This window comes from Rhododendron vialii, chromosome 10a, assembly GCF_030253575.1.
Source record: "Rhododendron vialii isolate Sample 1 chromosome 10a, ASM3025357v1".
In the NCBI taxonomy this organism is placed as follows: Eukaryota; Viridiplantae; Streptophyta; class Magnoliopsida; order Ericales; family Ericaceae; genus Rhododendron; species Rhododendron vialii.
This window is the reverse complement of record NC_080566.1, coordinates 13,244,127-13,265,441: the sequence shown is the minus strand read 5'-3', so window position 1 is coordinate 13,265,441 and position 21,315 is coordinate 13,244,127. Positions and strand designations below refer to the sequence as shown.

At 36.1% G+C, this 21,315-nt stretch overlaps 2 protein-coding genes across 8 annotated transcripts; both read right to left on the bottom strand.

Annotated features, from left to right (window-relative positions):
• Positions 1-2,631: 2,631 nt before the first annotated feature.
• Positions 2,632-5,507, bottom strand: LOC131304350 (uncharacterized). Of its 4 annotated transcripts, XM_058331570.1 has the most exons (4): positions 5,095-5,147; positions 3,522-3,547; positions 3,384-3,489; positions 2,632-3,157 (listed from the first exon to the last, which is right to left on the bottom strand). In XM_058331570.1, exons 3-4 carry the CDS (start codon positions 3,462-3,464, stop codon positions 2,693-2,695), a joined length of 546 nt encoding a protein of 181 aa, XP_058187553.1. In that variant the 5' UTR covers positions 3,465-3,489; positions 3,522-3,547; positions 5,095-5,147; the 3' UTR covers positions 2,632-2,692. The 4 variants fall into 4 exon arrangements, with proteins under 4 accessions (XP_058187553.1, XP_058187550.1, XP_058187551.1 ...); XM_058331567.1 differs by having other exon boundaries at positions 3,384-3,543; positions 5,095-5,507; XM_058331568.1 differs by having other exon boundaries at positions 3,384-3,547; positions 5,095-5,448.
• A 10,628-nt stretch (positions 5,508-16,135) lies between these two features.
• LOC131303896 (uncharacterized) lies at positions 16,136-20,327 on the bottom strand. 4 transcript variants are annotated; one of them, XM_058330959.1, is made up of 4 exons: positions 18,968-20,327; positions 18,356-18,393; positions 17,962-18,085; positions 16,136-16,391 (listed from the first exon to the last, which is right to left on the bottom strand). In XM_058330959.1, the coding sequence occupies exons 1-4, from the start codon at positions 19,188-19,190 to the stop codon at positions 16,336-16,338; spliced, it is 441 nt and encodes a 146-aa protein (XP_058186942.1). In that variant the 5' UTR covers positions 19,191-20,327; the 3' UTR covers positions 16,136-16,335. The 4 variants fall into 4 exon arrangements, 2 of the variants coding, with proteins under 2 accessions (XP_058186942.1, XP_058186943.1); XR_009192251.1 differs by lacking the exon at positions 16,136-16,391 and adding an exon at positions 17,210-17,514 and having other exon boundaries at positions 18,204-18,393; XR_009192250.1 differs by lacking the exon at positions 16,136-16,391 and adding an exon at positions 17,210-17,514 and having other exon boundaries at positions 18,204-20,327.
• Positions 20,328-21,315: the final 988 nt, after the last annotated feature.

Sequence of the window (21,315 nt, the reverse complement as noted above, 5' to 3'; positions counted from 1 at the left end):
GAAAATGATATCCTTTGTTGATGGATTGGATTGGCATTAGTGTAGTATGGACTATTCTAACTTGCGACAGGAAAAAACTACTAGTACAGATACTTTTGAGTCATCCGAAGGGTATTTTTAACTTAAAGTACTTCCAAATCAAATCAAGACAAAAAAACATTCTACAACAAAGTTGTCATCCCACTGATATTATTAAATAGAAAAAGGTCATACCATATGAGCAAAAATACCCGGATAAAAAAGAAGAAGAAGAAGCAAAAATACCTCCACAAGGCTGTGGTTGTGGCAGATAACACTTGTCATCGTTCTACGTTACAAAAATCCTCTCTCGTTCGGAATATGGGACGACTAAAAAGTTTGACAAAGAATATTTTTTTAGTTCCGTTCTGTTAACTAAAATAAGTATTTTATTTTTTGAATTAAAAAAAATATATTATGAGAGAATGATTTGTCTCGTAAAACAAAAAAATAAATATTCAAAAAATAAGAAACTTAACGAAACGGAAATGGGGCTAAGCATCCATGCACCAATTTTTTTTTTTTTGGGGGGGGGGGGGGGGGGGGCGTGTGCTGTCCCGGTCGAGGGGATCCCGCTCCGGTCTTGCTCCGATGATCGGAAATGTTTACTTCGTAGAGCCCATCGAGTTTAACATGAATGCAAAAAATTAGCACGATCAAATATCATTAAGTGTCTGAGGAGAACACATATAATAACTTGTCAATAATGGGTTCTGGTGGATTTGATACAGTGTTTGCGAGCTTTTTTACCTTTTTAGTCCCTAAAGTATTAGCGAGCTGGCAATTTCGTCCCCAATGTATATATTTAACCAATTTCATCCCCAACGTTTATAATTTGTGTCGAAATGGTCTCTAGCCCTAACACCGTGTAATCTTTCCGTCCATACAAGGTTTTTTTTGGGTATTTCACACATCTCATCTTCTTCAAACCTCAAACTTTAATTAAACCCAAGGTCACTTCCTCCCACCTCCTCCCCTCCTTCAACCAAGGATTCCGGACACAATTTTATCGTGAGTTTGTTTGTAGCATTATTCGGAGTTGTGTTTGTAGCATTGATTCCGGACACGATTTTATCCGGAGTTGTGTTTGTAGCATTGCTCGAGCACAAACTCACCCAACAAAAGAAAAAAAAAATTATATCAAGCTAAACTGCTCTAGCACAGACTGATCAAACAAAAGAAAAAACAATTATAGTATCAAAGCTAATAAACGGCCAAGTTTATTACCCAAGTACCCAAACCATTTTAATTGCAACCCACGACATTGAGAATCTGAGATAACCACATTCAAGACATTGGCAGTGAGAATCGAGAACACGGTGCTCTTCCTGCAGCGTCCCTCACCGAACCAAAACCGAACCTCCCTTTTTTTCATCTAAAGAAATCCTGAACCCCACCCCTTTTCAGATGGAACCCGACCAGAGAGCTCGGTCAAAACGGCATTGACGGTTAGCAAAACGAAACTGGACCCGGTGATAACTCCGAGCACGAACGCGGTGGTCCCCACCACCTTCTCGAACGCCGGCCACTCTATCTCCCTTATCTCCTCCGCCACTCCGCTCCAGAAATCCGCACCTCCTCCTCTCTCTTTGTTTTCTCTCTCCTCCATCGCCTTCTTGGTCTGCGAATCCACATCGGATATGTCGATGTTCTTGGGTTCAGATATGTTGGTGGTGTTGAATTCTTCTGCTTGTTCTTGTTCGGGTATTTTGTTGTTGGTGGATTGGGTGGCTTTGATGGTGAATTGGGTGGGTTTTTTTTTTTTTTTTTTTGGTGAAGAGGGATTTTGGATTTAATTTGGAGGAAGTGACAGGGTTTGGATTTAGGTTTCGGGGTTGAGCAAGATGAGATATGTGAAACACAATGCTACTCACACAACGATTCAAACACAATAACTTACACAATCTCTCACATACATTGGGACCCACACATAGTAGTGTGTGGAGCTCACATGTATGTGAAAGGTTGTGATTGTTGTTGTGTTTGAATTGTTGCGTGAGTATCATTTTTGTATGTGAAATACCAAAAAAAGCCCTCATATGGACGGAAAGATTAAACAACGTTAGAGCTAGGGACCATTTCGACACAAATTATAAACATTGGGGATGAAATTGGTTAAATGTGTACAATGGACATAAAATTGGCAGCTCGCTAATACTTTGGGGACTCAAAGGTAAAAAAGTCGTTTTCGATTCATTCTTTTCAAGTCAAAAGGGTTTCGATTAGACACTTAATGATATTCCATCGAGCTAATTTTTTGTATACTTGTTTAACTTGACGAGCTTTACAAAGTGAATGTTTCCGATCATTGAAGCGAGACCGGAATGGGATCCCCCCGCCCGGGGCAGCAGCTCCCCCAACTCCCAATTTGAGCAACTCAATTCAAGCATTTTAAGGCAACTTGGATATCATGTAATGTGCAAATTAAACAAAACAAGTCCTGATTGGGAAGTGATGGGGAACTAACTTTTCAGATTGTAGTGGGTATCAAAAAGCCAGGGGAAACCAAATAATCTTCACACAAGACCCCATAACCCACTACACCACAAACCCAAAAAGGAAAAAAAAAAAAAAAAAAACACTCCAACACAAACATGATCAACAACAGATTAATTGATCAAAGCAGTCCAAAAATTCTAATATTATTATATCCCCAAAGATTTTTTTTTTTTTTTCAAGTCATGTTCAGACTAAGAGCTTGGAAAAGCCAAGGATGGTGTTCCAATCTACCTATTCTCAACTCTTCTTCAGCACCAAAACTGCTGTTTCTTGTCCATTTATCACCTTTTAGTAATTCTTCTTCCCCTGCTGAACAAGAAGAAGAAAAGCTTGCTCCGGAAACCGAACTTCCGGGGGTCGTCTGAGCTTTCTTTCTTCGGCCATAACTTGAGGGGCCTAATGTCAATTTGATTTCACTCTCATCTTCAATCTCCAGCTCTCCGTTCCCATCGCATTCTGCGATATACTCCTCTGCAGGTTGTTCCAAGTCAATCCCAGGTCGCGAATTTCGACATATATTGTTGTTATGGTGAGTAGAGTCCCAGTATCTTTCGCAGTTCATTGATCCGTTCGTCCTTCTGTTTTCGATGCTTTTCATCAAAATCTTCTGGATGCGGTATAAACGATGGAGTTCATAAACCTGCAATTTGGATAAAACAAATTAATTACAAACATTGGCAGAGCCCAAGCTGATTTTTTTTTTTGATATAAACAAGGACTTGCTGGAGAATGATGTGACACTAGTGTCCTGAAATATGGTAAAGAATTTGTTTTCGAAATTTAAAGATTTACGCCATCCAAACGGAGTACAAAGCTTTTTGTTTACAAATTTCCTGGTTATGATCACACATGGTAAAGATAAGTACCTGATGTTTGAAGGTTTCTTCATGCTTCAACATGGCCATCTTCATATATTCTCTGTCATATGGCTTCAATAGCTTCTCCATTGGAACTTATATGATCCCTCTCTCTCTCTCTCTCTCTCTCTCTCTCTCTCTCTCTACCTTGGAATCAGAAGTGGAAGACCTGATAAGGAAAATGAAATCCTGTTCAAATAACCGAAGTAGGTGATAGATTCCCTTTCTTGTTTCTATGCCAGTGGAAAAAGATCAAAACTTGGAATCCTCATAATGACACTGTTTCATATATACTCCTAGTGACCAAGGACACCCCCACAAAAAGAAAAATAAAATAAAAAATACAAAGCAAAGTGACCGATAGCAATCAACTAGTTTTCTAGTATAATTTGTCCGCTTTCGCCCTGTTTTTTTTCAAACATTTTGTCCTTACTTTGGGGCCACAAGAATTGATTCTCCTAAAAATATCTCCTAATATGGCACAGGATATCACTTTCACCAGCACAATAATGGGTTAACATTATGGTACTAAGATTTCTCGAGTTTTCTACCGATATTGTCCTCTCCGTTAGTTTAGTTTGCAGAGCAAGAGTTCCTATGAATCAAGTGGCAACAGGGTCAGCAATAAATTCAGACATCCTGAATTTGCAATTTGGCAATTTCTTGGGCAAGAGAAAAATTTCTTGTGAATTTTTTAGTTTTGACGTGAATGACATACATTTTGATTGAGTCGGAAAGGAGAATAGTCAAGGTGCACGTAAGCTCATCCGAACACCTAGCTTTCGAACCGGAACAAAAGAGAGTAAAACTTAGTGTACTGACTTTCGCACTCCCAACTTAGGTTAGTAATTTGTGGAGTAGAGAAATCAAGGGGGGAAAAGGGGTTTTTTTGATGCACGAAAGGGGTTGGAGATAGTCTGAGAAGGTTCATCGTCTTCCTCTGTCCCTGACACATTACATGTACACCTATTTTTGCTTTTATAAAGGGAGATGCCGGATCACATGCTCTGGTCCCGTTTTAAATCCATTTCAGTTTTGGGCCAAGACACGCCAATAACATGATCCAAACAGTTCACTCTCGTCGCTATTTCGAATACACTAATCCATGTGAGTCAATAAGAAATTAGCTCGATGGCACCGAAAAAACAGAGTACAAAATTCGCTTGATCAAACATCAATAGATTCACAAACAAATCGCTTATATACAAAATAAAAAATAAAAAATAGACGACAAATATTAACTTAAACTCACAAAGTCCATTTTTGTTTGCAGCAACGATATTTATTCACATAGCTATCAATACCCAATCAAGCTAATTCTTTAAACAGATGAATTTACAAAAGCTATCTTTTAATCGATGAATTTTACAAAAGCTATACAAGACACGGTTCGAATCACCGCAATGAACCCGGGATGGGCCGGAGGGTTTGTTTGTTTTGGGTTTTAAAACTCTTGCACACGTTCTCCTATAAATTTTATTTATCTATTTGTCTTCGCTTATTACATCCAAAAACCTCTCTCAAAATCCAAAACGAACAGGGTCCAGCGATTCAAGCTCAATACAATAGCCAGTAATGAAGAAAACCTCTCATGAATTTCTAATAAAATTCTAGAAAACCATCATGATACATAACTCTATAGGAGTACTATATACGTAAGGGGTACACAGATGCAGAAAAGAAACAGATAGAGAAGAGATATAGGAATTGATCCTCTGACCTGAGAGAGTCTCATGAATTCAAGAGATTTCCAGTTGATGTTTGTTTCCGGAGAAAATAACACTCTTTTTTGGGGTCAAACTCAGCTCTCTAGCCTTTGAATCACAAATACAGCCACAGCTTTGTTTGGCAGAGTGAGACCTTTCCTCCCCAGATTCCCACCACTACTTCTCTATAGATGACTATATCTATATATATAATGCAAAAAGACAGAATTAAAAATACAACTGGAGAAGAATTTCAGATCCTCTTTTTTATTTTTTTTTCCCACACAGAAACCAAAGCAGTGCTGTTGTATTTGGGGGTTGACGAGGCACGCCAAACATATCCTAGTGCCATAGCCAATAATCGATGTAGCCTAAAGTTTTCTGAAATGGATGCCTCAGACATGTCCAGCCGCCGCACATGTTGATCTAGATATATGTTTGTAGTATATGTATATATTTCGATAACCGGATGTCAAGATGAGCTTGCGTGTGCCTTAGTTAATTTCAGAGCACTGAAGTTACCATCCAAATTAGCAAACCCTCCGGTGGCCAGAGGTTTGAAATATTTGACATCCGTGAGATTTAAACATGCGATTTTATGGATGGCAAATATTTATTATTTTTCTACTTCTCACGGGTGGCGGAGTCAAAACTTTAGACCGAGTGGGGCGACTAAGAAAAGTACTCAGCCTATATATCGTGTAGGTTTTGTATATATATAGTATATATATGACAATGTTTTGTTTTTTGGTCGACAATTACAATGCTCATGTGTGATTATTTTTGTCTATGAAAAATTGAGAAAATTTTACTTGACAATATAAAATAAATTTAATTTTTGATTAGATCAAATTATAATCATTTAGATTTTAAGAGATTTGAACACCGGTTATATAAATACTATTCTCTCTGTCCCAATTTTTTGAAAGTTTGAAAATGCACGAAAATTCGTAAGAAACATTTAAAGCAGGACTGATGAAATACTAATTATGTTACATATAATATTAGTAATATTCTAAAATTGGGATTGGCCAGGGCCCCCTCGAGCGCCTACACACAACCGCCTCAGCTTCCCACTAAGCCAAACCCCATGGGTTAGTCATGCTGATATGCTGCATCTCGGTTTTTTTTTAAGTTTGATTTGATTTGGTTTTGCCTTGCGGACTATGACAGGATTTTACTTCCTCGAACAGGTCGCTTAGATTTACTAAAACCTAAGCAAGAGCCTGCCATAATTGGCGATGTAAATACCCAAGGTCGATGTATGTATATTTTTCTATACGCAATAGCCGATGAATGTTATATACTCTTTTTGCAAGCTGGAGTATTTTTTCATATATAGAGAAAAGCTGCTGCGAATTATGCACCTACCCAGCTGAAATATCACATAGTTCCTTTATACACATATATCATGTGCTCTCTCTCTTCTTCTTCTTTTTTTAAATGTTCTGCTCGATGATTCATTTTGCGATTACGCCTTTCGGTCGAATCCAGAATGATCGAAATATATATATATATATATATATATAAAATTCGCGTACACACACATATATATGGAGTACATATACGTATGTAATGTGGTTGCATGCATAAATATATATATTGTGGATGACAAGTCTTATTAATTAGCTTACATTGCTCGGTCCAGACAATAATAATCAGAATAACAGCTTGGCCTTGGCCTGCCAAAGTGATCGAATGATCACATGCACCCAACAAGTCTATACACCCCGTCCAGTTGTCTCAATATATAAATAGAGTTGCACACTGCACACATACAGTGTACACAAATAGAGCTGATCAGTGTATTATATTCAGGGAGCTAGATCATATACGGAGCCATCAACTGGCCGGATTGAGAGATGCTGTTAAGATCTTGACCTTACATTTTGTGGGTACCTCTCAGAAATAGCCAAAATTGCATGCATGACTCCAGATTGCGTGAGATGTAATTTAATTTAGATCACCATGCCTTTAATTGGGAGAAAATTAACCACTGATATATATATATATATAGAGAGAGAGAGAGAGAGAGAGAGAGAGAGAGAGAGAGAATAAAAAGGATTGGGTTGCCTGTTGTGCCTTCTGCACTCATCTTGGATTCATAATTCGATAAGAATTCTTTTTAATTTGCTTATTTTTTATTGTGAACAAAACATAATAAAAATGAAGGGTTTAAAAGTGAATGAATCTCGGCTGAATAATTGTTACAAGATTATATTTATAAAACATTGAAGAGACATATGGGTAGATCTCCCTTTAATTAGGAGGAGTTGAGTTTCATTTGATTTGTTTTATTGTTGTTATAGTTGTGCAGACAGATAAGAGGAGGAGGATCAAAGATCCAATGTTATTTTATTACATGAGTGTGGTGGTCCTGGGTGGATAACTCAAAAAAGAATTTAGTACACATTATTGTCAAATAGACTACAAGATTAAAAATAATACTATGGACTTGTGTACATCACATATGTGTTGAATCCACATGCACTTATGGTTTAGTTATTTTGTGCACACATTGATGCAAGTGTTGGTATAAAAATGTATTAACATAGGTGGTTTCTGAGTTTTAACTCAACAGTGACAAAAACGTATGTATAAAAAAATTAAAAAAAATTGTACACGAAACAATTTATGAAATATTTACATTTATTTTGGTTAAAAGCTAAAACTTGTCGGGCTTAGTTTACTTTATTTTATTGAGCTATATGATCTTACAAATTTAAATAAAATTTTCATTTGTCCTGAAATTTCACAAAGGAAAGTAATTTTAACACTCCACATTTTGTCTTTATTTCGTGTAAAATTACCAAATTATCCTTTATTTTGTTAGTGATCATCAACTTTAAAAGGTATTATTCTAATTTTAAAAAAGAAAAAGACAAAAAATAGAGTGCCGAAATCAATTTTCTTTTTCAAATGATATAGTGCGGGCAATATTAAAAAAAAATTTAAATTATACAAGAAACTGAGTGCATTTTTTATTTTTTAAACGCATGGGATTCGCTTCAACCCCTAAAAACCAGTGGAGCCACCCCTGTGTGCTAAGTTTATGGTGGTTAGACGGATAATTGAAAACAAAATCCATGACCACTACTACTTATCAACCAAAGTCCAATCATGCATTAAATTTCCTACTTATGGATCCATATACAATAATCTAATGCATATAACTACACTACAGAAGCATGGAGAGAGAGAGAGAGAGAGAGAGAGAGAGAGAGAGAGAGGACAGGCAAGCACGCGTTGCCGGTGGAAGGAGGCGCAGCAGCACGGGGTAGTGGGGCCCTATCTAGGGAGGTTTGCTGAAAGGCTGATCAGATTCAGGTATAGCCACGGCCTTGCCGGTTCTGCATGTGGTCCCAACCTTGCAGAGAAAATAGAAAATGGAAAGGAAAGATGACAAACTGAGAATCATATCATGGGAAAGCATATGCTCAAATGGCTTCTTTTTTCTTTTTCTTTTTTGACTAATGTAGCCTAAAGATTAGTTTTATTGGTCGGTGGGTTTGTTCCTCACATAATTAATTAGAATTCTATTCTTAAGGTCAAGATGCAAGAAAAATATCTCTCGCAGATCCCTTAATCTCGGCGTAGTCTCGTAGATGACCTTTTTTTGACTAGACCATGAGGAGAAGTAGTCGATGTGCCAAAATCTCGTGAGGAGAAGTAGTCGATGTTCCAAAATATGGTCCGGACACCCCTGAATGTCAAACACAATAAAATACTCCCTCCGTCCCGATTTGCTTGTCTCCCTTTTGACTTTTTAAAAGTGTTTGACCTGTAAAAAAATTGTATATAATTTTCAATTCGTAATATTTAAAATATGCAATATGGATCTTGTTTGGTAGATCTTAATTAGTCTTATTATACAAAATCTTCAAAATCATAAAAAATATTATAAAATGTAAAATATAAATATATTTTAGGAAAACGTGAATTTCGACAATTGAACAAATAAATTGGGACGGAGGGAGTATATATAACAATATGAGAAGGTACAATAATTTTCTCACTTGTTATCCACGACTCTATTTCAAAACATATGACTGAAATAGGGACATTATTGATTTCAGCTTTAAGCCTTATCCAGTGCTAGGTCCCATCCATGAGGGAGTCCTCCTGCATACAAAGTCAAAGGGAAATCTATGTATGAGGTTAGGGTAAGATATTTCGAATGAAAGTGTTTTCCACACTCTCTAATTTGATTGGATACATTTCATTTCATTTCTTTTTCATTTTTGTTTTCCAAAAGAGAGAGCTATAAAAGTCCCTATATGCAATTACCTTCTGCAGGCCCACATTGTTTTAGATTTTTTATTTTTATTTTGAATTTCTTCTAAATTTGCGTTAAGTTTATTCGATCCATAATTTAACTTGCCTTCATAAATCTACAAAGTAAAAAATTATGTAAAAAACAAAAGAAAAATTCAGACGAACTAATAATGATTAATCCCTTTTTCATTTTTATTCCATATTTTTATACTTTTTCATTTTTCTCGTCTAGACTAATGATTAATCCCTAAGATATATTTAACGAAAACTATACAAAAATACCAATAGAATTAAATAGATAATATCAGTTGTCTCTAAAAAGTTAGAGTAATTTAGACCAAACTCATCTTTAGTATCCGGCTAGAAAGTAGGAATCTCACAAGAAGGCCGGGTAAAATAGAAGCATATATGCACCAAAGCTTTTTAGGGACAACTTGATTAATTTGAATTAAAATATATATACAGTATCATGAGTTTGATTGAATTAAACTGAGGCAACCATGCACCAAAGCGGTTATGATCACGGGTGGCGGTTTGATTAAACAAGTGATCAACAAGGATTAACTACTCCTTGATTTCAGTTAGTACTACTAGTAATTAATTGTTAATTATTCTTTTTGCTTGTTGGATAACGACATTAATGGTGGAATTAATAATCTCCGATATGAGTGTTTGGTGAACAACCAAAAAAAAAAAAAAAACACTGGCTATGGCTCTCTTCCCCACATTATTATTATTATTATTATTATTATTATTATTATTATTATTATTATTACTACTACTGTATTATTTTTTGGGTAGTAGTACATAGGATGGAAACCCCAATCCTAGCGCTTGTATGTCACTCTCGCAACCACTGCCATTATTATCTATGAAGGATCCCATAACATTTATGCTGGAGTCGAAGCTAATATTTCACCACACACGTGTGGATAATGTTTGAAGTATGTTTAACCCTAATAAATAGTTATGAGGACTGAACATAGATCTTGTCCAACTAATTGTGTCTAGAGTTCTGACCACTAAACGAACCTAGAAAGTTTGTTCATAGAGACCCTATACAAAGATTTTTTTGGGGGACCCATGTCGGATCTCATAAAGATGATCCATATCGTTAATTTTTTTAAAAGTCTCTTGTAAAAAAATCTAAATCGGATATCGTTAAGTGCGTTTTCAGAATTCTTCGTAGACAAAACTGAATAGTTGAACGTACAAATTTTGAAAACACACTTGTCGATATCCAATTGAGTTAATTTTTATAAAAACCCTTAAAAAATTATTTAAAAATATATATGAATGATTTTGATTATCTTTTTGAAACCCAATGTGAGGCCCAAAAAACACATTTGCTAGATCTGTGTATCGGGTCTATATGCATAGCACAACTGAAACCAACCCCACCTTCTCCTTGGTAGTATCTTCCCAGGGGCGGCTCTATGTACACTCTTCCATGGTCAACTGAACACCCGAACAAATTTTTTTTGTTTAGAATACATGTGAAAATTATGGGCTAGCATTTCTTTGAACACCCAATGCAAATATCAATGAACACCCAAGTCTAAAAGAATTGAACACCTAACCCAAAAAGAATTGAACACCTAATCCAAAACTAATTGAACACTCAATCACAACACAATTACAGCCCATCTATCCAGATAATTCATATTTGAACATCTAACACATTACCTTAAATAAAGCTCATAATTATAATAAAAAAATCGTAAAAGGAAAGTGAAAAGAAAAATCTATTGGTGTAAGTATTATGTTCTGCATTCTCTCTCCATATCTTTATTCTCAATGGTCTAAATGTATTAATTTTGCATTCATGACAATAACTACTTTATTTATGTTTTCTAATTAGCTTATAAAAATATGAACAAAGCTTTAAAAAAAAATTCAACTACATTGCAAATCCTGTTAACTTGAATAATATTTCTTCAAACTTAAGACTACAATAGAAAATCTCATCATGTCATTTTAAAGAACAACATATTTTCAAGAAAATTAACTCCAAAATGCTCGCTATAATTTCTTTCGAAAAGATTTTAGTAGATTAATACGTTGTTTAAATGTTTTCACAAAATATAATTCCTCATCTTAGACAACTGTAAAATTTTACCCCCTCCATTCTCAAAACACAATATACTATGAAATACAATAACTTTCAAAAAAATTAAATTTTTGTTAAAAAATATAGTTATATATTTTTAAGCATTTCGCCTCGTAGTTAATTTTTTAAGAATAAAAGTTATGTTTTTTGACCCTACTTATACAATTATATGAGATTTTGTACATATATTATTAGTTAATATAGGAGTATCAGTTAGTAGAGTTAAGGTAATTTCTGAACACCCAATCACAAATTCCTGGAGCCGCCACTGTATCTTCCCCACATTCCACCTTCACATGTGCTGATGCAGTAATATCAACGGAGTAGCTCTCTCCCTCTCTCCCTCTCTCTCTCAGGAGAAGGTATCTTCCCCACATTCCACCTTCACATGTGCTGATGCAGCACTATCAACAGAGTAGTTCTCTCTCTCTCTCTCTCTCTCTCTCTCTCTCTCTCTCTCTCTCTCTCTCTCATATACATTGTCACTATATAGGGACTAGATCTGTCCCGCATGCATGCCTGAAGTAGGATTATTGTACAAGATAAATGAAAGTTGCCAGAGCAATCCTTCCATAGGATTTTTTTTTCCAAGATTATGTACATCAGCTGTGTTAGTCCACTGAGAGATTCAGAAGCTATTTATAGCTCTGAATTCTAAACGCCTACAACGGGTCTCGAACCCTAGCTAGCAGAGACGGAGAGAGGTGTGGGTATATGGGAGCCAAGGCCCCTGTGTGGTTTTTGGGTTTTTTTTAATAAATATAAATATTTTTTTTATTTTTTTTATTTGTTGAGAACATCTAGGTATTGTATTTTGTTTTAGGTGTTATTTAGACATAAAAATGCGTTCGTTTTTTCTCCCAAAACCCAATTTCTCTCTCCGTGCGCGGTCTCTCATAAGTTTTTCCTTCAATTATTGATCTTATTTCTTTTTCTATCTCTCTCTACTTTCTACCCAAAAAAACCTCCCTCAAAATCTAAACCAAACAAACTACATATTAGCTATCCGAACCTTCAAATTTCAAAATCTTGTTCATAGTTCGGCCTCCCATGTTTACAAAATCCTGATTCCGTCCCTGCTAGCTAGCCTCCCACATAAGAAGGATCCGGAGATACCAACTGCGTTAGAGAGCCCATTGGCCTCCTATGGATAATTAAATGATTGCTAATTTTAGGTTGTATGTTGTTTGGCATGGAGGAGAAAAGGCTTACGAGTTTCAGACTGTTCTTTTGTCTAAATTTGTTCTTCTTTTTGTTTTTTTGATGTTTTTGGGGAAGAAGGAAAATGTCATACTAAAGCTAGAAATACGAAGTTCTAGCCAAAGGAAAAAAGAAGAAGAAAAATGCGAAAGCATATGCAGAGTATGCAAGATCAGAAGCCTCAAACCCAGACATAATTTACATACTTTTTAGATTAATTGTACGTTTTAGGGACGTAAATTTAAAACATAAAAATATTATGACCAAAAGCTAAAATAAGTTCACTAAAAACGAATATTGTTTGAATTGAAGTATATTTAATTTTGGTCCTATTTTTAAATTTTTTCTATCTATAAACAAGTTTTCTGAACACGAAAAAAGAAAAATACAAAAGCATATATACAAGATCAGAAGCATGATATGTACATATAAGTAGGGGTGTGCAAAAACCCGCGGACCCGACCTGACCCGAAGGGTCTCGGGCGAGGTCGAACATGTGGTTCGGACAGTTGCGTATTTACTTTCTGTTAAAAATCAGATTTCGGTTCGGATTGGTGCATTCCTTACTCGTGACCGACCCGACCAACCTAAAGGCTAAACCCGACCAACCCGAAGTAAAGAATCGGATTCGTGGGTGGTTCTTACCACCTGTGTGGTTCGGTTTGCGGGCCTAAATATTTTTACACGACATGGTCAAGTCGGGTTTCGGGTCAAAACCGACCCACACCCGACCCATGCACACCCCTACATATATAAGGCTCAAGCGCAGACATAACAAACTTTTTTAGATTAATTGTAAGTTTTAGGGAAAGAAATTGAAAAATCAAAAAGATTATGACAAAAAGCTAAAATAAATACGTTTAAAGTAAAAAGATTATGATCGAAAGCTAAAATAAGTAGGTTTAAAGTGAAAACATTATGACCGAAAGTTAAAAAGAAAGTTCACTAAACAAGTTTTTTGTTTTTATTTTGGTCCATATCTTTTACTTTTTATTTGAAGATGAATACTTAATTCAAAATTTTTTATGAAAGGTAAAAAAAATTACTTGAACACTATAAATGTCCACTTTTTAATAATAATTAATTTCATTCAAACTGTCTTTTCTTGGGATTTGACCCAAGGATCAAACCCTCGTCAATTTTTTATTGAAGCCTCACGGACTCAATCTCTAGTTAAATTGACATAGCGTGCCTTTGCATTTGTGAAATTCAGACACATTCTTTTAGCATCAAAAAGATTTGGCCGGGAGGAGTCGATCACTCTTGATGAAGCTACTTCGAAAGGTTTATCTTTCTCTTTAGGCAACGTGCAGATTTCTACCAAATCTTTTAGTGTTATTAATCAAGGGATCAACTTGGAGGCTAATGGAGAATTGTATCTAATCCGGGTAGTGAAAGAACAAGTTGAGATCAACAATATGATGAGGGTATATGTTTGCGAATGTAAGTGCAAAGGAAGAGAGAGTCTCAACACAAAGAATCCTGTTTATGGAAAGGATCGATGAAGATGAATGGTTTGATGACTCGATAGCCGGCCGAGGATTATCATCAGGTTGATGTGGATCCTTGTCCGCAACTGGGTTTCGAAGGAGGATGCGCGCGCTTAGGGCAGTTTCAATCCCAGATGAGAGCCATCCAATTACTATAAGCCAATTATTTCCCATCCAATCAAATTGGCGCCATTCTTTTTTTTTCTTATACGCCAATTATTTTGGTGCCACACTTTCTCGTGACATAAAATCCTATGTTTTTGGCAGGATCGCTTTTGCAAGAAAGTAAATATTGCAAGAAAACTTAAAAACCATGGGTCTCACTATTTTTTTGGCAACTAAACTCTAGAAAAGTTATGAGAAAGTTTGTTTTCTCATAATTTCTTGTTCTTTCCTGGCAACTGAATGGGGCTTCGAGTCTAGGAGTGTAGAGATGAGATTAGCTTCTTTCCTTCCTAGCCGTTTGGGTCTTGGGTGGCACTTTCCGCCGGGGTGTACGTCTTTATCCTTTTAATTTTTGTTTGTCTTCTTCAAAGATTAGTAAATTTCTTTTGCTTAGCAAAATAAAACCTACCAACCAATCCAATGGAATACGGTACATTTTTATTTGCAGTACTATACCACTGCAAATCTGCAATCGAGTTGAAATAATGTCTTTGCTTTCTTATATATGCAGTTTTCAAATATATTCACGTAAATATTAGTAGATGAATAATCATTCCTTTTTGTCGTTGAACGAATGATTTATTTCATTATTCCTGTTTTGGTGTCTTATCGAGTCAATCTCATGTTAGACTTGTAGCCACCATCTTTAGAATCAGGGCTTTTTTTTGGAATAATCCATTTGAATTATGTTTTGTGCTTATTCAATTTTTTTCACATTTGTTAGTTTTCCCTCAATTTTTTATTGATTATTACTTCACCATGAAGAGAGAAATCTAAAAAGTAAAAAATTACGATCAAAACCCCATTTTTATAACAAAGACAAAAAATAAGCCAATGATCCATTAAAAAATGGCTTATTTTCGTCTTTATTCAAAAAATTCTGGATTTTCGATGTTAATTTTGTACTTTTTAGATTCCTCTCGTCATGATAAAATAATAATTCATAAAAAATTTGGGTGACAAATTAGCAAAAGCAAAAAGAATTTGGGAAAATAACGGCCCAGGACGTGTTTCTGATAATTAATACCCGTCAAGAATATGCTAAGAACATTTATTAATACTAAAAATGTCCTTAACGGATATTAATTATTAAAACACGTCATTGGCCATCATTTTCCCAAAGAATCCAATTGAATTATTAAGCCAAAAAGCCCTCATTGGAGAACTGGGCCGAAACATCCAGCCCTATAAGAATTGGGGCCGTGCAAGAATAATAATGGTTGTATGTGGATAACTAAGGCCCCCCCACACCAAAGAGTACAACCAGAAATACCCAAACCCATGCAACGCTTCTCACTACGCCCATAAACATTGTTTGGTTGCAGTTTCTAGAGAAAGCCTTGAAACCAAACACAACTCTATCTTGTTTATCGGCCAAGCAATGAATACGAGTTTTAAGAGGAGTATATCTTTCGTTCCGGCTAAGAGCCCTTTCTTTGACAAAACATGAATACTGTTTTCGCTCAAGTGCCGAAGTCTTTTATGCCATAATTCGCTAGAAGAATCATCAAGGGCGACTCCAGAATTTTATTCTGTGGCGACAAAATTTTATAATGTGTTAGTGACGAAAAATTCTTCGCAAAAAATAAACTTTATAGATGAATAACCTGATGTTTAGACTAGCTTGCGCATACTTTGACTATCCAGGGCTTTGAAGCTAATGACATGACAAAACCTCCTAAAAGCCCCAATGTTTCAAATGTTCGACCATGCGATATTGAAAGCACTTATTAGCTTTCTCATGTTCACTTGACCAATTTCTTTTGGTTAACTTGGCAAAATATATATTATTATTTTAGGACAAACATTTTCCCATTTATATTACAACGAAAATATTACAATCATAATAACATAGAAAATACCACAAAGGACCCAAATGATCCCAACAAAAAAGGAGGAAAACAACAACAAAACATAAAAATATGCCAAAATTGACTGTCGTGTTAATAGAAACCACCAATCCACTCGTTGATATGGCTGGAGAAAGATGGAAGATTCACATCAGCAACTGGAGCTTAACATCTCTTCGTCCCACCATAATCACAGCTACTAGACGCTGCCACCACCTCTGCTGCATAAGCAAGATATGTTATTATAAGCAAAAGAAAATTTTACATATAGATTCCGGAGATTGACTTCTACACTCCTCTTTTTACCATATACACTCCCTTTTTTTGTCTTTATTTGGTATGAATTTACTCTATTGCCCCTTAATGTGTGAAAAAAGTGAACGTATGAAAGGGTAAAAAAGTAAATTCACATAAATAAGGACAAAAAAAGAAGTGTATGAAGTAAAAAAGAGAGTGTATAAATCAATTTCCTAGATTCTACTGTTTCACAAACTGATAATCTGATATAAAGGCCCTTATTATCTGACAACATCCTACTTATATATTAAAAACACGGTGAATTTAATTTGACTTTCACTTATTTTAACTCCGCACGATTAATTAAGTGCCGACAATACTAAAAAAATTTATTATTTTATTTTTTCAGTGCATATGGGTTCGCTTGAACCCCTGAAATAACAGTAAAGCCGCCCCAGAGAATCATCATCAAGATTATTACAACCTGCTTGCTAATTGTTTCTTTCATCGTGCAAAGTGCGCAATTCTTGCTCCCTTATAACCAACACAAGTGAATCCTTTGTGAGTTTCCATTTGGCATCACCAAAATGATTAATCTTGCCTTCATCATCTACCTTTCCAATAGAGATCAAATTAACCCGAATATCTGGCGCACGCCGGTATTGTTTCTGTAGGGAGTGTCTGTGTCGAAGTCTGGGTAGTTTTGGCTAATTCTTGTATCTTTTGATGAAATCTGTATTGCCTACGGGCTTTGTTATGAAATGAATTGAATGTGTTCAAAAAAAAAAAAAAATTTTCTGGCACATGCCTACATCTTTAAGCATCAATTTGCATCCAACACTTGTCTCCAAACAGACATTTCCCATGTCAATAATCTCATTCAAACAAACCCATAATCTCCTTCACCGTAGGAAGTGAAGAAATTGGCCCGTGAAGTAACATGAAATGGAGCACTGAAATCAATTGACCCAATTAGTCTCTTAGCCCACAAAATTAACATAACTCTCATCATTTACCACTATAAGTTAACAAGTTTTTCCAGCCCAGATTGCTGGCATTCTGTTGAGGCTTTGATTCTCCATGTTTCCTTTTGTCTTGTAGCATAATCTGTTCAAATAACAGCTGCCAACACTAGGGTTTCAAAATTTCAAAGCAAAAGGATTTATAATTAACTAACTATTAACTCAATAACGATCATAATAAAGGCATGTTGGGTAACTTTTCCAGTTTCCTGTTTTTCCTTTTTACAAGAAACGGGAAACAAGTTACTGAAAACAAAAACCATAAACATGTTTGTTGCAAAAAAATGTCTTGAAAACCAGTAAAAGCAGAAACAAATGAGTTTGCGAAAACATCTTTTTTTCTAGTTTCAAATGTTCCGGAATCAAGTGAATGTTTTATACGCTTATATAAATAACATGAAACCAAATGCCTTTTTGCCATCTGTTTCTGAAACTTTTTGGAAAAAGCAAAAACATTCACTTGGGGTGGCTACGCAACAAAGCAACATTGCGAAAACTGGAGTAATTATGAGGTAGGGGTGGTTATAATTACCTCCAGAGCGTACATGCCGAGAACTGAGAAGCCAATGTATCCTCAGAGGGCGTCTGGGCTGAGTTTCCGGAAGCGAGGGCAGATGAATTGGGCATATGAGTTGAAGAGGCTGAGACAGACTCTTCTGGAAAGACAAGAGAAAAAACATATCTCATTATAGACGCAATAAAGATCAACCACAGTTTCTGAAGTACTCAACCTGTATACATTTGCTAGAAAATCAATACTCATTTGGTAGGTACCTTGATAGTTGATTAATAAATTGTGTCTCTTTCCCCATGCTTTATTGTAATCTCCATAGAAAGACCAAGTAGACCAATCTCTGCCCTTGCGCCCACTCCGACTGATCACTCGAATATCGCGAAGAGGATCGCTCAAGGTACACAAACATTACCTTTCTCCAAGCCAAACTGCCTCGGGCTTTCATCAGGCCTACGGTAAACAGCTTTCTCAAAACACAAGAGGATTGCCTGGGACATGCCTAAGGTGTCTTGTTCCCCTAAAGAGACCGTGATAAAATCATTACGCAACCTCGCATACGGCTGCCATGAAATGTGCACGTAAAATACAAAAGATGTGATCATCTTTCTATACAAAACAGCAACTCTAACGGGGGTGATATGACAATCTTACAAAGAACAGCTAGCAAACAAATTTCTAAATTGTGTTTTGCAAAACGGAATCTGAAAACAGAACCCAAACAGAGCCCATGGATATCTATGACAGAGCCCCGAACATTCTTAGGTTGAGTTCTCAAAAAATTCATGCAAACAGAACTACAACTGACAACATAAAGGTTACCACACAAGCAGTAGGCAACGAAGAGAGGAAATATCAGAAATTAAAAACATACATAATCTTCCTGAAGCCCCTCAAGAAATTCTACAAACTCAAGCTTCTTGTGGTTTTAAAATTGTTCCTTGTTGCCTCACGAAGGGCATTTGCCCAACTCACAAACAAAGGAAAATCTAGGATGCGTGTATCCAATGCACTAGAGAAACCAAACCTGTATGCTGGAGAAGGGATACACTCGAGTGCAAAAATCTGAACAAAAAAAGGAACATAACAGTGTCATACATAAGAATAATAGAAACAAGACAATAGAAGATGAAATGAAGCTCAGCATTAAAGAATAAGCAAAACCAGAGATCTCCTTTATCGGTTGGTCGTGCTTCGACACCCTTTCCATTGAACGATGAAGCTGTGCTAATAATGCAGCCCCCAAGCATAACTCTTTATTTCTCCTATATCTCCCAAGAGAGGAAGATACATGACTGAAGCATGAGATCAGGATGGATCCAGAGCTATGACACACCCAATAACATACAACACATACACCCGGACTTAACAAGCAAATGCCTCGCTATTCTCTCCAACTCGCCTGGAACTACCATGAAAGTATCCTTGAGCCACCTAAAAGAGACATTAGATGTCTCCATTACAATGCCCTTTTTTGAAGTTTGTATACAGTTGCTTAAACCAAGGTACTTGAGACAAATGGGGCCCGGACTCTCATCTTTCCCGGTAACGGGCTTACCGTCAATAGGAAAGCCCATTACGTACAATACATCCTCCAACCCAAATAAAACAGTTGACTCTCCATCCAACCGGAAAGTAAAACATCTCCTTTTATTATCATACTTAGATACTAAAGCAGAAATTAAATCTAAATTTAACCTAACATCAGCACCCAGATTTCGAAGGGTATCAAACCCAGTTCCTCTTAACTTAGCAAGGACTCTATTATCAAGATTCCACTTGGCTAAGTTATTAATAGGGGAAGCTGGGTGTTTCTACAAGGAAGAAATAAGAGGGTTAGCATCAAAAATAAGATAACAGAAGACATGCATGATGGAAAAATGATCTAATTAGGGGTCATATGCATCTTACATAGCGATGCAACCAAACAACTTTCTGATAAATATAGATATGCATTAGAAAAATATTATCTTCCCAAAGCAAAAAAACAGAATTTTGTCTAGAAATGATTCGATTAGGGGTCAAATGATAATACTACAAAGAGAAGCAACCAAACAATCTTCTGAACTTTGTGTAATAAAACTGATTATGGAAATAGGAACCAAAGATTGTACACACAAGTCTAGCTCTGGCTTGGAATAAGACTAGTTACTATTCACACGTCCTTAACACTTCCAAAATTTTATACAGAACAAACAAAAGTACCATTTATCTATTTCAAATGTCAGAAATTAGGAAAGTTGGTTTTTGTTCTAAGAATGAACTTGGAGCACCAAACATGCTTGGATTGCCTTTTCTGAAAATTGTTGCTACCAAAAACAGAAAATGGAAACAAAAAAGGTTAGCAAAGAAGCGCGTTGTCAATTTCTGGAGGAGAAAAAAAGCAAGACAACATTATTGAGGAGAAAAGAAGCGCGTTGTCAATTTTTGGAAAACTAAAAGCTTTTTTGGTTTGACTTTTCAAAGGAACTAACATTTTTGGACATCCAAAGCAATTTGGGACGAAGGGAGTAATATTAGTACTTCAGAGAGAGGGAGAACTTACAATATCCATTGTTCTGCAGGAGAGAGAGAGAGAGAGAGAGAGAGAGAGAGAGAGAGAGAGAGAGAGAGAGAGAGAGAGTTTTCAATCCAATGCCTTTTCTGAATGCATCAACAAAGAAATTTGAATAAATGAGGAATTCAAAAAGTTGGGGACTCTTACCGGTAAGAGTTATACTCTTATCATAACTCTTACAGGTAAGAGTATGCTTCTTGACAGCAAGACTGGCAGGGGGAACAGTCACGTCATGTCAGCCAGCATGTATTCTCTTCCCGGTAAGAGTATTCTCCCACCAGTAAGAGTATACTCCTTGGCAGCAAGGTTGGCAGGTGGAACAATCACGTCATATTTGCCAGTTTGTATTCTCTTCCAGATAAGAGTTTTTATCCTGTTTTTGGGATGGTTGGCCAACTACCCCAACCATAAATGGCTCAACTGGTTAGGTTCCTCAATCCCATAATCCTCCCAACAATCCACAGCTTCTGTAATGAGTCAAATTAAGAGCAATGCATCAATTGTGTAAGTGAGATGTTGCATATTAATAGGAAACTACGGCGAAACAATGATTGCAATATAATGATAGTCAACAGTTGCCTTGTGCGTGACCATGTCGTCAACACCGAAGTATAGGACAACAAAGAATGCAATTTTAAATTGGAGTTCCCCCAACCCAGAAACTCAATCAAAAAACTGGAGGTCTTGAAGCATATCAGTACTAGCTTCAACTCTAATTAGACAAAGAATATATGTTACAGTTTTTCCTGCCCTTTTGGGTACTCTCTGAGTCTCTGTTCACAACAAACTTTTACATAACAAATGGTTTTGGTACTTCA

Excerpts from the sequence above, each read along its gene's own strand:
- LOC131304350 (XM_058331567.1), bottom strand. The coding sequence starts at position 3,464 with ATGGAGAAGCTATTGAAGCCATATGACAGAGAATATATGAAGATGGCC. Across the intron at positions 3,158-3,383 it reads AAGAAACCTTCAAACATCAG|GTTTATGAACTCCATCGTTT; the intron begins GTACTTATCTTT and ends TCCAAATTGCAG.
- LOC131303896 (XM_058330959.1), bottom strand. The coding sequence starts at position 19,190 with ATGCTTGGGGGCTGCATTATTAGCACAGCTTCATCGTTCAATGGAAAG. Across the intron at positions 18,394-18,967 it reads ATCCCTTCTCCAGCATACAG|GCCTGATGAAAGCCCGAGGC; the intron begins GTTTGGTTTCTC and ends TGTTTACCGTAG. Across the intron at positions 18,086-18,355 it reads GCAGTTTGGCTTGGAGAAAG|AAGAGTCTGTCTCAGCCTCT; the intron begins GTAATGTTTGTG and ends TTGTCTTTCCAG.